Source organism: Eleginops maclovinus, chromosome 20, assembly GCF_036324505.1.
Source record: "Eleginops maclovinus isolate JMC-PN-2008 ecotype Puerto Natales chromosome 20, JC_Emac_rtc_rv5, whole genome shotgun sequence".
NCBI lineage: Eukaryota > Metazoa > Chordata > Actinopteri > Perciformes > Eleginopidae > Eleginops > Eleginops maclovinus.
In genome coordinates this window covers 15338765-15352816 of record NC_086368.1, presented here as the reverse complement: position 1 = coordinate 15352816, position 14052 = coordinate 15338765, and the positions used below count along the sequence as shown (strand labels likewise).

The window sequence follows — 14052 nt, the reverse complement described above, 5'->3', positions numbered from 1 at the left end:
CTAGAACTATAAATATATTATATAAATATAAAGGTTGTATAAATCCCTCTCTCCCTATATGTATGTATATATATACACATATATATACAGCTGCGGAAAAAGTTAAGAGACTACTTCAGCATTATCACTTTCTCTTGTTTTATTTTTTATTGGTACGTCTTTTGAGCTAACTGATTTTATTTATTTTTTTATTGTATTCTATAAACTACTGGCATTTTTTCTCTGTGTTGGAATTCAACACACACTGTAATGGCTGCCATACATGTAGAGAAAAAGAGTTAAGAAAAAATTGGAGTGGTCTCTTATTTTTCCGCAGCTGTATATACAGTAAGGCTTTACCACGACAAATGAGAAATACATGTTTAAAACTGCTGAATTAGGATGTTTTTAAAATGAAAACAGCTGCTGTTTGAAACAAAGAGGACGTCGATGCAATATATGGTGAGGAGTGAGCAGAAAAGTACAGTATTATGCATAAAGAACATGTGGATTGTACCAATATAATAAACTAAAATAAGATCAAATATCTTAGACACCTAACAGAAAACATGTATTTCACTGTTTGCTGAACGTTCGTAGGAGTCTTCTTCTCAGGAATGAACAAAGAGCAGGGAGAAGAATCACTGGTAAATGGTGCACTCTGTTGGCCATGTTCGGTCTGTGTATTTGAAAATATATATATATATATCCTCTTTGTTTATCAATGATGGTTAAACTATCCTAATGTCTAGCTGGTTTTTCTCTCAGTGCCTACCATAAAATCAAAGTGCTTGTGTTCCCAACCGCAGCAGTACGTCAGGTGGTGGAGTGGAGACGGGGGTATGATAGCTGAGGATTGATGCTGTGTCTGTGGAAACCATGAGGATGAAGAGCTCCTGATTTTGGGTCGTGATTGCATCTTAACATCGTCCATATAACGTACTAGCTAAGATTAATTTAGTTACATCTCCTGATTTGTAAAATAAAAATGTTCAACAAATATGGTGTCATGAGTTGAACAACACAATCTGGGCAACACAATTGCAGTGTATATGTGTATATACATTTGTATATGTATATTGTTTTATTATACTTGAAAACCTGTGTGAATCTCCATTCATGGATGTCTTGGAATCTATTCTGAGTCTGTAGGTCACAGGTTTATCTTATGTGGACAGTGGTTGTGTTAATAATCAATAGCCTGGTCAATAAGGTTGCTCTCTGGTGTTGTCTGACCTGACGAACAACAGAGCTCTCTCTTTTGTTCTTTTACATATAAGGTTTATGAATCCACAGGAATTCCTGGTTACGGTAAAAGCAAGAGGGTTTAGGATTTGTGGCGGCTTTATTCCCATCAAATTGAATCGTCAAGAGGCTAGACTTGGCTTTAGGCTGTGACGCGTTTTCAATAACACAGTCCATACTGATGTTGAAATGATGATGTTTAATTAACTAAATAAAACAAGCGAAAACTTAGGCAGGATCAAACGTCCAACATAAAAACTGTCAGCGCAAGCTCAGCCTCTGTCATCCCGACCCCAGCTTGCAACAGGTGGCCTACAGTAAATACCAAAAACACACCGATTTCACCAGAATTGCTGGAAGTGCTGAATAAATATAAATGAAAGTGATGTAAACAAATAATAATAATAATAATACGAGTAATAAACTCAGGATGAAGGACATTTTGGCTCCTACAGGATTACTTGATTTTAAATGTTTTAACTTTAAGATACATTAATATGTGGATGCTGCCATGCAAAGGCTTTGTCTGACCCTTTCGTTATTCCACAGTTGTTTGGCCGGATGAGATGATAATTCTCATCCCAAAACCCTCTACAGAGATATTTGCCTCCAGGTGTAATCTTTGCTCCTCTCTTCTTTAATCATTGTGTAAAGCTCAGAGTGACCTGCTAGACATCTAAATTACAAATGTGTACTGAGACAAGACACAACCCCTTCCCCTTACCATTTTCAAATTACTCACGTGAAAATATTATATAATATTCTGAACTCAAACAACAAAACGTCTCGTTCCAGATTTTTCTGGAACACTATGCTTTTGTCTTTGTCATTTCAAATACAGAGCTCAGAAATGCATGAATATCAAAGTAAATGATAGTGATTCAATGTCCTTCACACAGGTCACAAGAGAAATGAAGGTTGACCGGGTCCTTATTGGTATTCATTGATTTTTGGTTTTATAAAAGCTATATTTAGATCCAGGGGGTCCAACCCTGTTTTTATTATTGTATAAGTAGGGTTTAGGAAGTTTAAATCTCAGCAAGCAAGGTATAGATTGTAATGTAAAATGTACCATGTTGGTCTTATACATATATATATATATATATATTTGAAAAAGTGAAATAAAAGGACACAAATAAAGAAACAAACATATACATATACTGAAGTCTCACATCATGCTGTGTTTGTTTATGTATAAAAGGCTATCCAGTTTTCATCTCTAAGTATTAAGCACACAACCAGTTATGTAAGTGTGGTATATACCATTATTTGCTTTATCCACACTTTTTCGTCATGACCGATGGTGGTGAAAAGCTAATACAAACAGTAGAAGCAATAAAACAGCACTTAGTTACCACTCTCAGAGCATTATCAATCCATGATAGTGATTTCCATTGTAAATTCACCATCTTTGCCTCACTGTACCCATGTCCCTATTTTAGCAGTTCATATTTGCAGGGAATTGGAAAACTTAGTCTCAGCCTCTGTTCATATGTTAATGAGCCTCTATCTGAACCTATGTGCTCTCTGTAATTGGTATGCATGTGAGAAGCTGGCGAAAGCCATAAATCTGCAGACAGACTCCAATCAGGATTCAGAGCTATACATCCATAAGGATACTTCCAGCCTAAAGGTGCTTGTTGCTATGTGAGTCACAGGCTCACTTAATTTCCATGACGACAGAGGCTAATGACATTCACCGTCAATCAGCATATCTGTTGCGCACAGGAACTCTAGGTATTGTCCCTCAGATTCACAAGAGCGTGCCACACTGCAGAAACCGCTGTGTTAGTTATACTTCATTTACATCCAACATTTAGCTACATTTTAGTTTTAGTCTTGGTTGGTCTTGGTGACTGTATAACATTTGAATATACATGTTTGTTTTTGACATGAAAACGAGGATGCAGTGGAAGCACTACATGTTTATATGGAATACAAATTGTTCCCAGTTAAAGACAATAACATATTTGAATATCCCTTCAATTATAACCTTGTTATTTAGGTTACACTGCAGATTTTGTATGTATCTACATAAACAACCAGGCCATTTGAAGTACAATTAGAAAATATGCACAGGGGAATGTGTCATATCCATTTCAATATTTCATGTTTCAGTAAAATCATAGCACCTTGACCTAAAATGATAAAAAGCCTCCCTGAATTGAACATTTTGGACCTGACAACATGTTTACAATAATCGATTAACAATCTTAATATTTTTTATTTCAGGCAAAGCAATATATTTATTCTGTGCCTTTCTAAAAGCTTTATAGATGTATATTATTTAAGAAATAACATTAATATTAACTGGATGTAATGGCTTCAGCAGACCAAGTCTTCCAAAACAAGTCGGGATTTTTGCAACAAACAATGGCTTGGAATTTTGACCTTTATCACTTCAGGTAAAACAAGGGATCATTTTAATATACATATCAATGGATTCTTGTGCAAAGGTCACATTGCATATGATGCAATATGAGAGCAACCACAGACACTCGTGAAATAAGAGATTTCATTTGTATCATAACATTTTAAATTATTTAAGAAATGACCTCCTTGTTGCCAGAATGGATAGGAGAAGGTGTTCCAGTGATCAATAATAATTTCAAAGTCAAAATAATCCTAAACTTCTTAAATTATGAAGCTTCCAATATGAAAATGTCCTGCTTACATAAAAAAAATAAAAACATATAATCCATATAATAGCACGGTGGTCCATCACTGATGTTGGTCAATGTCTAGGCATGCTCCTCAGGAATTTGTCCAGGGATCTTACTCCCCTGGTCCGCAGTGTTTCTGGGGTTTGAGTTGGCACAGCTGGATGGGGTTTCAGCTTTGCTGCTGCTGGTTCTCTGGATGAACTGAAGGAAATTCTCCTGAAGGGAGCCTTCATGGCTGGATGTCCCAAAATCTGCCGGCTGGGTCAAGCAACAGCGCCGAAACTTTACTAGCTCTTCTCTGATCTGTCTGTTCAACAGTCCGTAAAAGAACGGGTTGATGGCAAAAGAGGAATAGGCCAGCCAAGTGACTGCCTCCTCCAAATCCCCGGGGCTTTTCATGGAGCCAGTCAGAGACATCTGCATGTGGAAGATGAAGTAGGGTAACCAACAAACAAAGAACTGACCAACAATTAATACCAATGTTAGGGCAGCCTTTCCTCCACTGAAGGCCCTCTCAGGAGACAGTCTTTGGGGCAGGGAGCGTGTGGTGGTGATCATGGTGGTCTGGCTGTTAATGGAGTCTGAGCGATTTTTAGCAAGGCTTGCATTTGCCCACGCTGGCACAGCAGGCACTTGCTGCTTGGCTGCGGAGCGAGCTACCTTGTACACGGCACAGTAAACACCAAAAATGACCACTGCAGGAAACAGAAAACAAGCCACACTAAAGAGCACAGAAAATACACTTCTGAGACGACTGTGGCTAGCGTGGAGAGAGCAGTGAGCTGCAGCAATAGAGCTCTGGGGTCCATAAGCTGGCCATCCGAACAGTGGGACCATAGCCAAGAGGACTGACTTCACCCAGATCAGGAGCATGACACCAATAGCGAGGTTTATGGTCATCTTGACTTCATAACGCATTGGGTGTACGATATAAAAGTAACGTTCCACACTGATGGCTGTGATGGTGAGAATGGAGAGACAGATGAGGAAAACATTGAGAAAAATGTAAACCTGACACTCCAGGACTGTAAACACCACGGTGCCAAAGAACGCTGAACTGGATATGATACCCAAGGGCATGAGGAGGATGGCACACAGCAGGTCCACTGCACAAAGGTGGCACACAAAAGCAAACCTCTTCAGGTGAGGAGCACGAGCGATGGCCACCATAACACCAGTGTTGGCCAACAAAGCAATGAGGTTAAGGGTCACCATGCAGAACAACCCGACAAGGTCTTTGATCTGAGACTGGGAGCTGGTGACAACGCCTAGGTCGGCAGGGACCGTAGGATTGGGCTCTGTTGAGGTGAGATTTGTCACGTGATGTGGCAGAGAGGCTATCATGGGGCCGGTGTTGGCGGCCATCATTTATTCAAAACCTCCGTTTCTATCTCTGATGTCGCCATATGTGGATGTCCTGTGTTAAGAAGACCAAAAGCAGTTATTTAAAAACATGTTCTAGGTGGATCAGATTTTTTAAATTAAAAACATTGCCATTATCATTTGTATTTTTTCAAATGTATTTTATTGATGAAAATACACCAATAAAATAGCACAAATGCTGCGCTTTTAATTGTTTTCAGCCAAAGGTGATTAAACCATACTAAACAGAACAAAAGAGGGAAGAAATTATTTAATATAGTTGAATACTAATGGTGATTGTGGCTTCATTATTCAATGTTATGTAAATAATTTGAAAAATGTATATAGCAATTAGGTGTCTTTTTTTTTTACTGATTTCTTATTGGAACATTTTAACAGTGCCTACACATTTTGAGTGTAAACAGACACACTCAAAGATGGGTAAATTGGAAACTGTTTACAGTCAAATATAGCAAGACTACAATTGTTTGAGTGATCAATATCATCTCCCCTTGAGGGCCAATCAAAACTGATGTTAAAGAGGAGAGTTGTGAGGACAATTAGCAAGGACAAGTTGGCCAACTTCAGTCTAATATATATTTGTGTTTGACAATACCTCTCTGGAGAAACTCTACAACCATTTGTATTGGAGAAATTACATTTTCTTCTTTCTGTCAGAGTGCTGACAAGGTAAAAGGCCATTTAAGCTTTCACCAGTCTTTAAAAGCTCTGAAACCACTGTTAATGCCGTTTCAAAACAAAAGCTTATACCATTTCAAACCTTGTCACAAACTATTTCCTGGACATAAATTGTTGCAGTTAAATCAATTGATATGTTTTTCTGATATCAACACCTTCAGATCTCATTGAGTAGTAAACACACACAAGTACCTTCTGTCTAGATTTAAACATATTCAGCATAAAATAACAACTCTTATTAGGCATGGAATTACTTACCCATGGTGTGTTTGTGTGTCTCAACTGTCACCAAACAGGTTGACCAGTTGTTTGACTTGACAAAGCTATTGTTAAATTCCCACTTTTTGTTTAGGTACACTGGGCCAAACCGAGCTTCCTTTGTGTATTTTCCAGAAAGATAAAAAGTCTGTCTTCCAGCTGAAAATTCATCAAGTCCAGACAATTTAGTGTGTGAGGTCTAGTTGTTCAGTAGAGGGGCTCCAGAGGTCCAGACGCATCACACATTGTTATCTCCAGTTGAAGAAGAACTGGTTCCATGATGGTTTTTGATGGTACATGATGCTTCCCCTCTCTCTTCACTCCTCCTCCAGTAACACTCTTATTCCTGTCCTGTGCTGTGTATGGCAGTGACAGGCACACATTGTATTGTGTTTTTTTTTTTTTTTTTTGCTTTCAAATAGACACACACTCCACTGTCTCCCTATTCCCAGCCTCCCCTGGGTCCTAATGTCTGCCAGGTTAAAGGACAACTCATGTTTACCCTTCGCAGCCAGCTTTACATCATCGCAGTAGGTAATTTACTGAAACCTGACAGCTGTAACATTTGTTAAATATGGCACTTCTCTACTGACAATAACTCATGTTTCGACTTCCAGTCACTAAAAACTCACAACAGAAAAGGCATGGAAGTTTACATCTATTGCAGGTCAAAGGTAACTAAAATGTATATTCTAAGGAGCCAATAACTCGGGAACTTCAGGAACAACAAACAATCTGGTTGAAAAATGTTATACTGTGTAAATCGTTAAACTGATATCTTTTGAATATTTCCCTGTGCTTCATATCTTTTTTCGTCTCTTCTCTTCGAAAGGGTATTTGGCAGTATTGTTATTTGAATTCTACATTAGTATTTATGATGAGTTTTCCCATTCTGTGTACATATACAAATGACTTTAAGTAGTCTTCCCAGCAATTCTGAATATATCATAAAAAGTAGTATGTCACATAAAAATCATACTTTAGTTTGTCACTTATTGCACAAATTAGCCTTGTTTGGTGTTTGATAGTTATGGTATATTATCATGCTGTAATATTAGAGAATATGTTATGTTACATACCCTCACATTAGTTACGTAATATATCAGTTAAGCTCAGAACACAAAAACACCAACTACTCCTCAACGCAAGGAAATACACTTTCAAAGATGCAATATTGCATCAAAAGACTTTAAAAAAGGTCACCGCCCATGTTCTGTAATGACATTACAAACTGCTCCCATCAGGTTGTGATTTAATACGGATAGATATAAAGACTCTTTCATCCCTATATCAGGGATTCTTCCAAGCTCAGGACGATAAGGTGTGAAATGAGGAGCTGTGTTGAATGTTCAATGGCCTTTTGGTTGCCATTCTTCTGGTATGCACATTACATCTACCACTGCACTATAGGCCCATGTTTTTTTTATATGGTATTTTTTTTAATATTATAATCTGTGTGTGATCCTGATCTTTTCACCCTGTTTACTTGCATCTGCAAGACCATCCTATGTGTTAAATGTTCACACATCACCATCTAAATCAATATGTATTACTATCAGGAAAATATTTTTTGCCTTTTATTAAATGCCGTCCAGTGACATAATATCAACATCCAAAAGGAAAACAACTTCCAACACATTGTATGCACAATTTATTTTATTTACTTGATGATGTTTATGTAATGTCTTAGTGCAATTCATTTACATTCCAAATGGACTTGCTCCTTACTGACACCACATGGTTGCATTTATACCGACACTAGGAGACCTTCAACACATTTGATCAAGCTTTTCATGATCATTACTTCGCAAGAAGCACTTTAAGAGTCTTTCTTTAGATATCAGACCGGTAACATTGCTTGAACATCAGCCACACATTGCACTTCACAAACTGTAAAATATATATGCATACAGTATTATTTTTCTACTCCACTATTTAACATGAGTCAAAATGTCTAAAGCAGCAAAGGCATGCGGCAAAGTCCCCAAGGAAATGTTCTCTCTCCCAGGCCCAGGTTTATATAAGTGTTACTACTTGGATTAAATAATGTAGACTAACTAGAAGATGTCAAATATAACATAAAGTGCATCCTGTTATTTTTAACAAAACTCTGCAAATATATAGAGGCATCTTAAAGAGGTAAAAAAAAGTAATAGTGCACCATGTGAAATAACAGTAGTGCAGTCTTAAGTACCCAGAACAGTTTTAAAGTGTGCAATATATAAGGCACAGAGAAGTCATCTATGAATCATGTAGGGATATATGTACCAGTAATACCTGTATTAGTAAAGTAAGCAACCCTATAATAATAATGATTATTATAAGATAATAACCATTATTATTGTAAGAAAACAGCAAGTCAAGCTTTTTGGAAGCCCTTTATATAGAGCGAATCAGGAACTTCTTTCCTTGAGTTGAGCTACCACATTTGAAGCTCCAGCAGGTAGCGAAGGCGACATTGGTTCTCTTCGTAGATGAGATATTCACTGTTGCTGAAGTTGCTGTTTTTGAACATGGGCTGAGATAAAGGCTCGCCCTGAGGTACAGCAACCTTCTTGCCCTCCAGGGTGATGAAGGTGTCCTTGGATGGATCTGAAAACAAAGACAAAATAGAAACAAAAGATGTGGCATGATTTCAAATAAAAATTGATACTGACATATAGAATTCAGTTGAAAATACTGACTGTTTGTTTCCTTTGTGCATGTTTCTCAAGAGTAGTTGTGTAAATCAAATAATAAGTTAAAGCTTTTTTTGAGACACAAAAAAACCTGTAGTTCTCTTTCATTATATGGTTTGTACCTGGCTCCACGTTCCCTCGTGCGACAACACTATCATAGCCGTCAGGGGCCTTCCTCAAGAACGAGTTGTCTTTAGTGATGGTACATTCTTTGCCGAGGGCTACCTCACTCAGAAACATCACTCCAGTATTTTTAGAGGTTTGCACTGAAAAACAAAATGGCAAGAAATATAATTTGTAATGATTGCAATTCATTTGATCATTATCTCTTTCAATGTCTGCTTTTTTCCATAAAGCCTCACCGTAATCGGCAGATTTGCTGTTTTCAGACGCAAAATAGATGCCTCTACCAACACGGCCTCCTGAGTGAGGCATTATCCTCAGACCGCTCTTCAGGATAGCTGCTACCACTGCTATGTTTGTACCGTGCCACAGAAGACGGCGGTTCTCCAGAGTATCATGCTCCTTAAACCGTTCTCCCTACAATGTGCAACGTATGCGTTAGGTCAGAGGATTTCAGTCTCCTATATCATAATAAACTAGACTGAGTCCAGTTCCTACCTCTGTCTCTCGATCAACATCCCAAACATTGACAATTTTAGGGCCTGTATTTGTTGCTTTCAGGTATTTTTGTATGATCTTTAAATGAGAAAAGGAAATACTGTTTGACAAGAAGACACATGATCATACATTGGAACAGAGTTTAAGTGCTTTGTATTCACTAAACCTTAATAGTAACAACACCATGACAGTACCTTGAATGCATCTGAATTCTTGTCCATTAGAGTGAGACGGCATTTGAGAGAATTGTAGTCCTGGTCTATAGGGTGAGGAACTGTCTCAATCATCTCTTCATGAGATTTTTCAGTCTCTGACTTCAGATTTTGGGCGATCTCTATGTCAGCCAGCACCTTTACAGTGCATATAAAAGGAGAATTACTTAAGCACGGAGCAAACATCGAAAACGTTTTTTCCAGAATATCAACTAAGGATAAATCTCACCATGAGCATCTCCTTCTTCTGGTTCACTACCTCTTTGTCGTTGATGGTTGGCGGTATGTTCCGGCCAAAGTTGTGTGGGATTGTGGTGAAGAATTTCGAGGAGAGTTCTTCCAGTCTTGTGTTTCTGCTTTTTTGGTTAATGGCTGCCTCAATCTCTTCCAACACTTCGAAGCCCTTGGCAATCTGACTTTTACTGAGCTTGCCCAAAGGCATCTTCTTGACGTCTTTGTACAATCCAAACACACACACACACACACACACACACACACACACACACACACACACACACACACACACACACACACACACACACACACACACACACACACACACACACACACCTGTGTTATTATTTTATGTTTTCTTCTATTTTCTTAAGAAAAGTAATCTCACACTATGTCTTTGCTTTTTTGAAAGGTGCAAATTGTTACTTTGAATACTTCCACGTATTACACGAAGAGATTAAATGACAAAAACATTCTTAGCAAAGCACACGGCACAGCTAATGCAGAGTTAAGGAGACGCATTGTGTAAATGTAGACTTCACCCTCTGTTTGTTGCAAAGGTCAATCATTAACATGTCTCATTCTGGACTCCTAGTTCTCTTAATGTACACTAAACTGAAGCTAAAAATATACTATGCAAAAATCACAGAGATTTTGCATATTCTTTGAATCCCATGTAGTTCCAAAGACAGTCAAGCCCAACAAGTGGTACAGAACAGGTATTAATATACACTGACTTTTAGCAGACATGACATGGTTTATATTTCCTGCTAGATAAATTATAGCACACCCACCTAGGTTCATACATTCCATGGCCTCTTTGAACATGTCATTGCTGAAAATCAGCTCGATAAGCTTCTGGGTGGGGTTGTCCAGGGTGCAAGCTTCGACATTTTGTTTTACTTTGACATTCTTTCCATCAACAGTGTCCACCTGCAATTATAAAAATGCAGAACCAGTGAGAGTTTGCAAAGGCAGATCATTAATATAACATTTCTGATGACGTATATCTGGGATGGTGGTAACTGCCTCTAAAGGATGCTCTTAGGTTTTATATTCAATGCTCCTTGCTCCAGTAAAGGTACATTATGGTTACCTTGACCTCAGCATCCTGCTCTCCATCCACCTCGATCAGGGTGTACTTCCCAGGATGAGAAACAAAATTTGACCGATCGCTCCAGTTGTTCTTGGTCTTGTCCTTAAACTTTTTTTCAAAGTCCTTGGCAGCCTTTTCAGGAGTATCAAACCTGTTGAGTTTGGATTGCCCATTTTCCCCCTGAACTCAGATTAGAGATTAGGCAATCAGGGGCAAAATTGCTTTATATAACAAAATGAAATAAACTAAAAGATAAAAATCCCAGTGTACAAGTACAGTTGTTACTAATATTTAAATATAACAAATGAGCAAAACAGAATAAAGTAAAGAAAGGTAGTTTAGTAGGAATCTCTTGCAGGACCAACTTACCACTCTACCCCATCTGTTCCATGTATAGTATTTTCTGTTTCTTTTAATCACTTGAATGACATAAAACTTGTTATTGTTATGCCCAATGTTGGTCTGATTGAGCATGCAGTCATAGTCATCGTGTATCTGGTGGAAAACAAATATATATTTTTGCTTAAAATGTAGTAATTTGAATTTAGCATTCAGAGTTAAGTGAATTTACATAGTTTTTCTTACCTCTCCTCCGAACACTGAGCAGAGCTCATCAACCTTCATGTTGCATTTAACCTGTGACCCTGCAGCCAGAAGGGCCTCTTTTGCAGAGGTGAAGGCATCTTTGGGCTCTGGTGTCTCAGGCTCTTGTTTTACCTTCTTCCCACCAGCCTTAGCAGCAGTCGCAGCTCGTTTCCTTGGTGGCATGATCCTTGCTTAAAACCCTGAAGAGAAACTTGCCATGCTAAGTGTCTTGGCATGATTCCTGGACAAGCTCAGACATGTCTGCACTTGGCCCTATATGGCTGGCAACCAAAGCAAATGCATGCATCCTCAACCAAGCATGTGTAAATAGTCAGCAATTACTATGTACGTTTAAATATAAAGCAAATCAACATTATACATCAGCACTTTTTTGGTAAAAGACAGCTATAGTGAATGAGCGATCTTCTGTTTATTCCGAAGATGAAATCTGAATGTCCTTCAGCAGAGAACTCACCTTTTAACTGTTTAGTGTCAGACGGGAGAGTAGAAGGCAGACAGTCTCCTTTCTTATGAAGCTGTCAGCGGTACGACTGGAAGCTGGGCTGGCAGACTGACTCAGCTTTTCGGGAAGTTTAGGGACACTTTACCGTCAGAGGAAGAGGTGGAGCTCCACTGTATTTTCTTGCTGCTGCAGGGAAACTGCAGAGCTAGTTTACCGTTACCGCCACCTAGCTTATCTAAGTATATATTGTTCCCTCAAAACCGCTCACAGCGACAAGCTAAAGATTTACAAGTCACAACAGAGCATACTGTATCTGAAGATGATTAAAACAATGTTTTCCTCCGTTAATGCTATGATTATATTATTATATCATATTATTAATTCTATAAAAACGATACACATTTGTGACCACCACAAATATTATACCATATTTGACCTATCATAAAAGCACACTTAATGGATGTTTCTATCGTTTCATTGTAGGCTACAATCACTATTAATTTCAGTATGAAAACTAAGCTACTCTTTAATAACAAACTTAATGTGAAGCTTTTCTCTGCTTAATTCACCCACCCCAGATCACAACTCTGAAGTGTGATTAATGCACAGCTGGGTTATGTCTATCATGTGGGCGTATCTTCCAAATACATATAAAGGTTGACTTAGTATTACTGTATATTAAGAGAATGGTATTATATATGGTGTTCCTTTTCAACATTTCCCATTGCAGTTTCATGTTTGTTATTATGACATTGACTTTTTATTATCATGCAATGTGTAATTGTATGTTGAGGGTGACTCCTCCTAATAAATGAAAATACCAGGACTGCTGACATGAACTGAGTCATACACACTAACACACTGTGAAATTGAGTTGGTCAAAAACATTTCCTCTCAAAACATTGTTATTATGTCTTTAAACATTAAGATAAATATGGTGGTGCTCTTTGTTTAACCTTAACACAGAAGTTGACACTCTTGTTCCTAACAGCAAAGCAGTTGTTGCACAACATGTTATACCTGGGTTATATAATAACAGTAATTTAATTATCGTAACTGGGCAGAACTAACGAGATAAAACAATGCTCTGATTATCTGTCCACTTCCTCCATATGCAAATAGTCGTGTTTCAGCAGGCCCCAAGGCTGTCTACATGTTGAAATTTGCAAGATTAGATCAGCGGTTTGGACACAAGATGGCACCGTTAAATCACAGAAGCTGTTCATGTCTATTTTCCAAAGCATCTGCCTCATGCACTCAGGGGTACTGACTGCTCTGGATATACTCAGACAGCTTTGGTCGGTTTTATCCCTTATCAGCAGACGATGGTATTTGGGCTGCTAATTTTCATGCAGAGACTGTTTGATTTTGGCAGATGGTGTAGATTTGATCAATATTAAACAGCCTATAATTCAAACCTTATTCCAGAAGATATTTGCACATTTAATTGAACTTTTCCACAAAAGTTAAGACTGCAGCTCAGGAGGTAGAGCAAGACTTATACTCATTAGATAGTTGATGGTTTGATCCCCGGCTCCATTTGTCCACATGTAGTAGCGACAATAAGCAAGACGCTGAAATGGCCAGGCCAATACTTAGCCTGGCAGCTCTGTCATTATGAGTGTAGGAGTGGTGTGAGTATTGATGAGAGACAATGTAGGAAAGTGTAAAGTAATCTGTTTTTTGTGCAGTTAATCTAAGATACTATAGATATTACGTTTATTGCAGCAGCAGGTAAGAAGCTGTAAATGACAACATAACATAGTAGGACAGAATTTTGGCATATTTGTGTAGGTTCCTACTACCACCAGGTTTTTACAATTGTCTCAATGTTTACAGTTTCAAGCCAAGCAAATCAACATCTCAAAGCATTTTTGTATATCCTATCATCTGGATTATGCATCTCATGATGGCGTACAAGTAAAAAGGCAGACTGTAAGTAATTTTGATATTAATA

General features: G+C 38.1%; 2 protein-coding genes across 2 annotated transcripts; both read right to left on the bottom strand.

The window, feature by feature from the left end:
- Window positions 1-1328: 1328 nt before the first annotated feature.
- On the bottom strand, window positions 1329-6559 carry gpr61l (G protein-coupled receptor 61-like). The gene is made up of 2 exons (XM_063910151.1): window positions 6207-6559; window positions 1329-5304 (listed from the first exon to the last, which is right to left on the bottom strand). Exon 2 carries the CDS (start codon window positions 5253-5255, stop codon window positions 3966-3968), a length of 1290 nt encoding a protein of 429 aa, XP_063766221.1. The 5' UTR covers window positions 5256-5304; window positions 6207-6559; the 3' UTR covers window positions 1329-3965.
- A 1285-nt stretch (window positions 6560-7844) lies between these two features.
- parp3 (poly (ADP-ribose) polymerase family, member 3) lies at window positions 7845-12257 on the bottom strand. The gene is made up of 11 exons (XM_063911761.1): window positions 12108-12257; window positions 11633-11832; window positions 11417-11542; window positions 11048-11227; window positions 10746-10884; window positions 9947-10170; window positions 9700-9855; window positions 9506-9583; window positions 9247-9424; window positions 9007-9150; window positions 7845-8798 (listed from the first exon to the last, which is right to left on the bottom strand). Exons 2-11 carry the CDS (start codon window positions 11813-11815, stop codon window positions 8626-8628), a joined length of 1581 nt encoding a protein of 526 aa, XP_063767831.1. The 5' UTR covers window positions 11816-11832; window positions 12108-12257; the 3' UTR covers window positions 7845-8625.
- Window positions 12258-14052: the final 1795 nt, after the last annotated feature.

Coding starts and splice junctions, on each gene's coding strand:
- gpr61l (XM_063910151.1), bottom strand. CDS start 5,255: ATGATGGCCGCCAACACCGGCCCCATGATAGCCTCTCTGCCACATCAC.
- parp3 (XM_063911761.1), bottom strand. CDS start 11,815: ATGCCACCAAGGAAACGAGCTGCGACTGCTGCTAAGGCTGGTGGGAAG. Junction 10,171..10,745: donor CATGGAATGTATGAACCTAG/GTGGGTGTGCTA, acceptor GATTGTACAAAG/ACGTCAAGAAGATGCCTTTG. Junction 8,799..9,006: donor ACGAGGGAACGTGGAGCCAG/GTACAAACCATA, acceptor CTTTGTTTTCAG/ATCCATCCAAGGACACCTTC.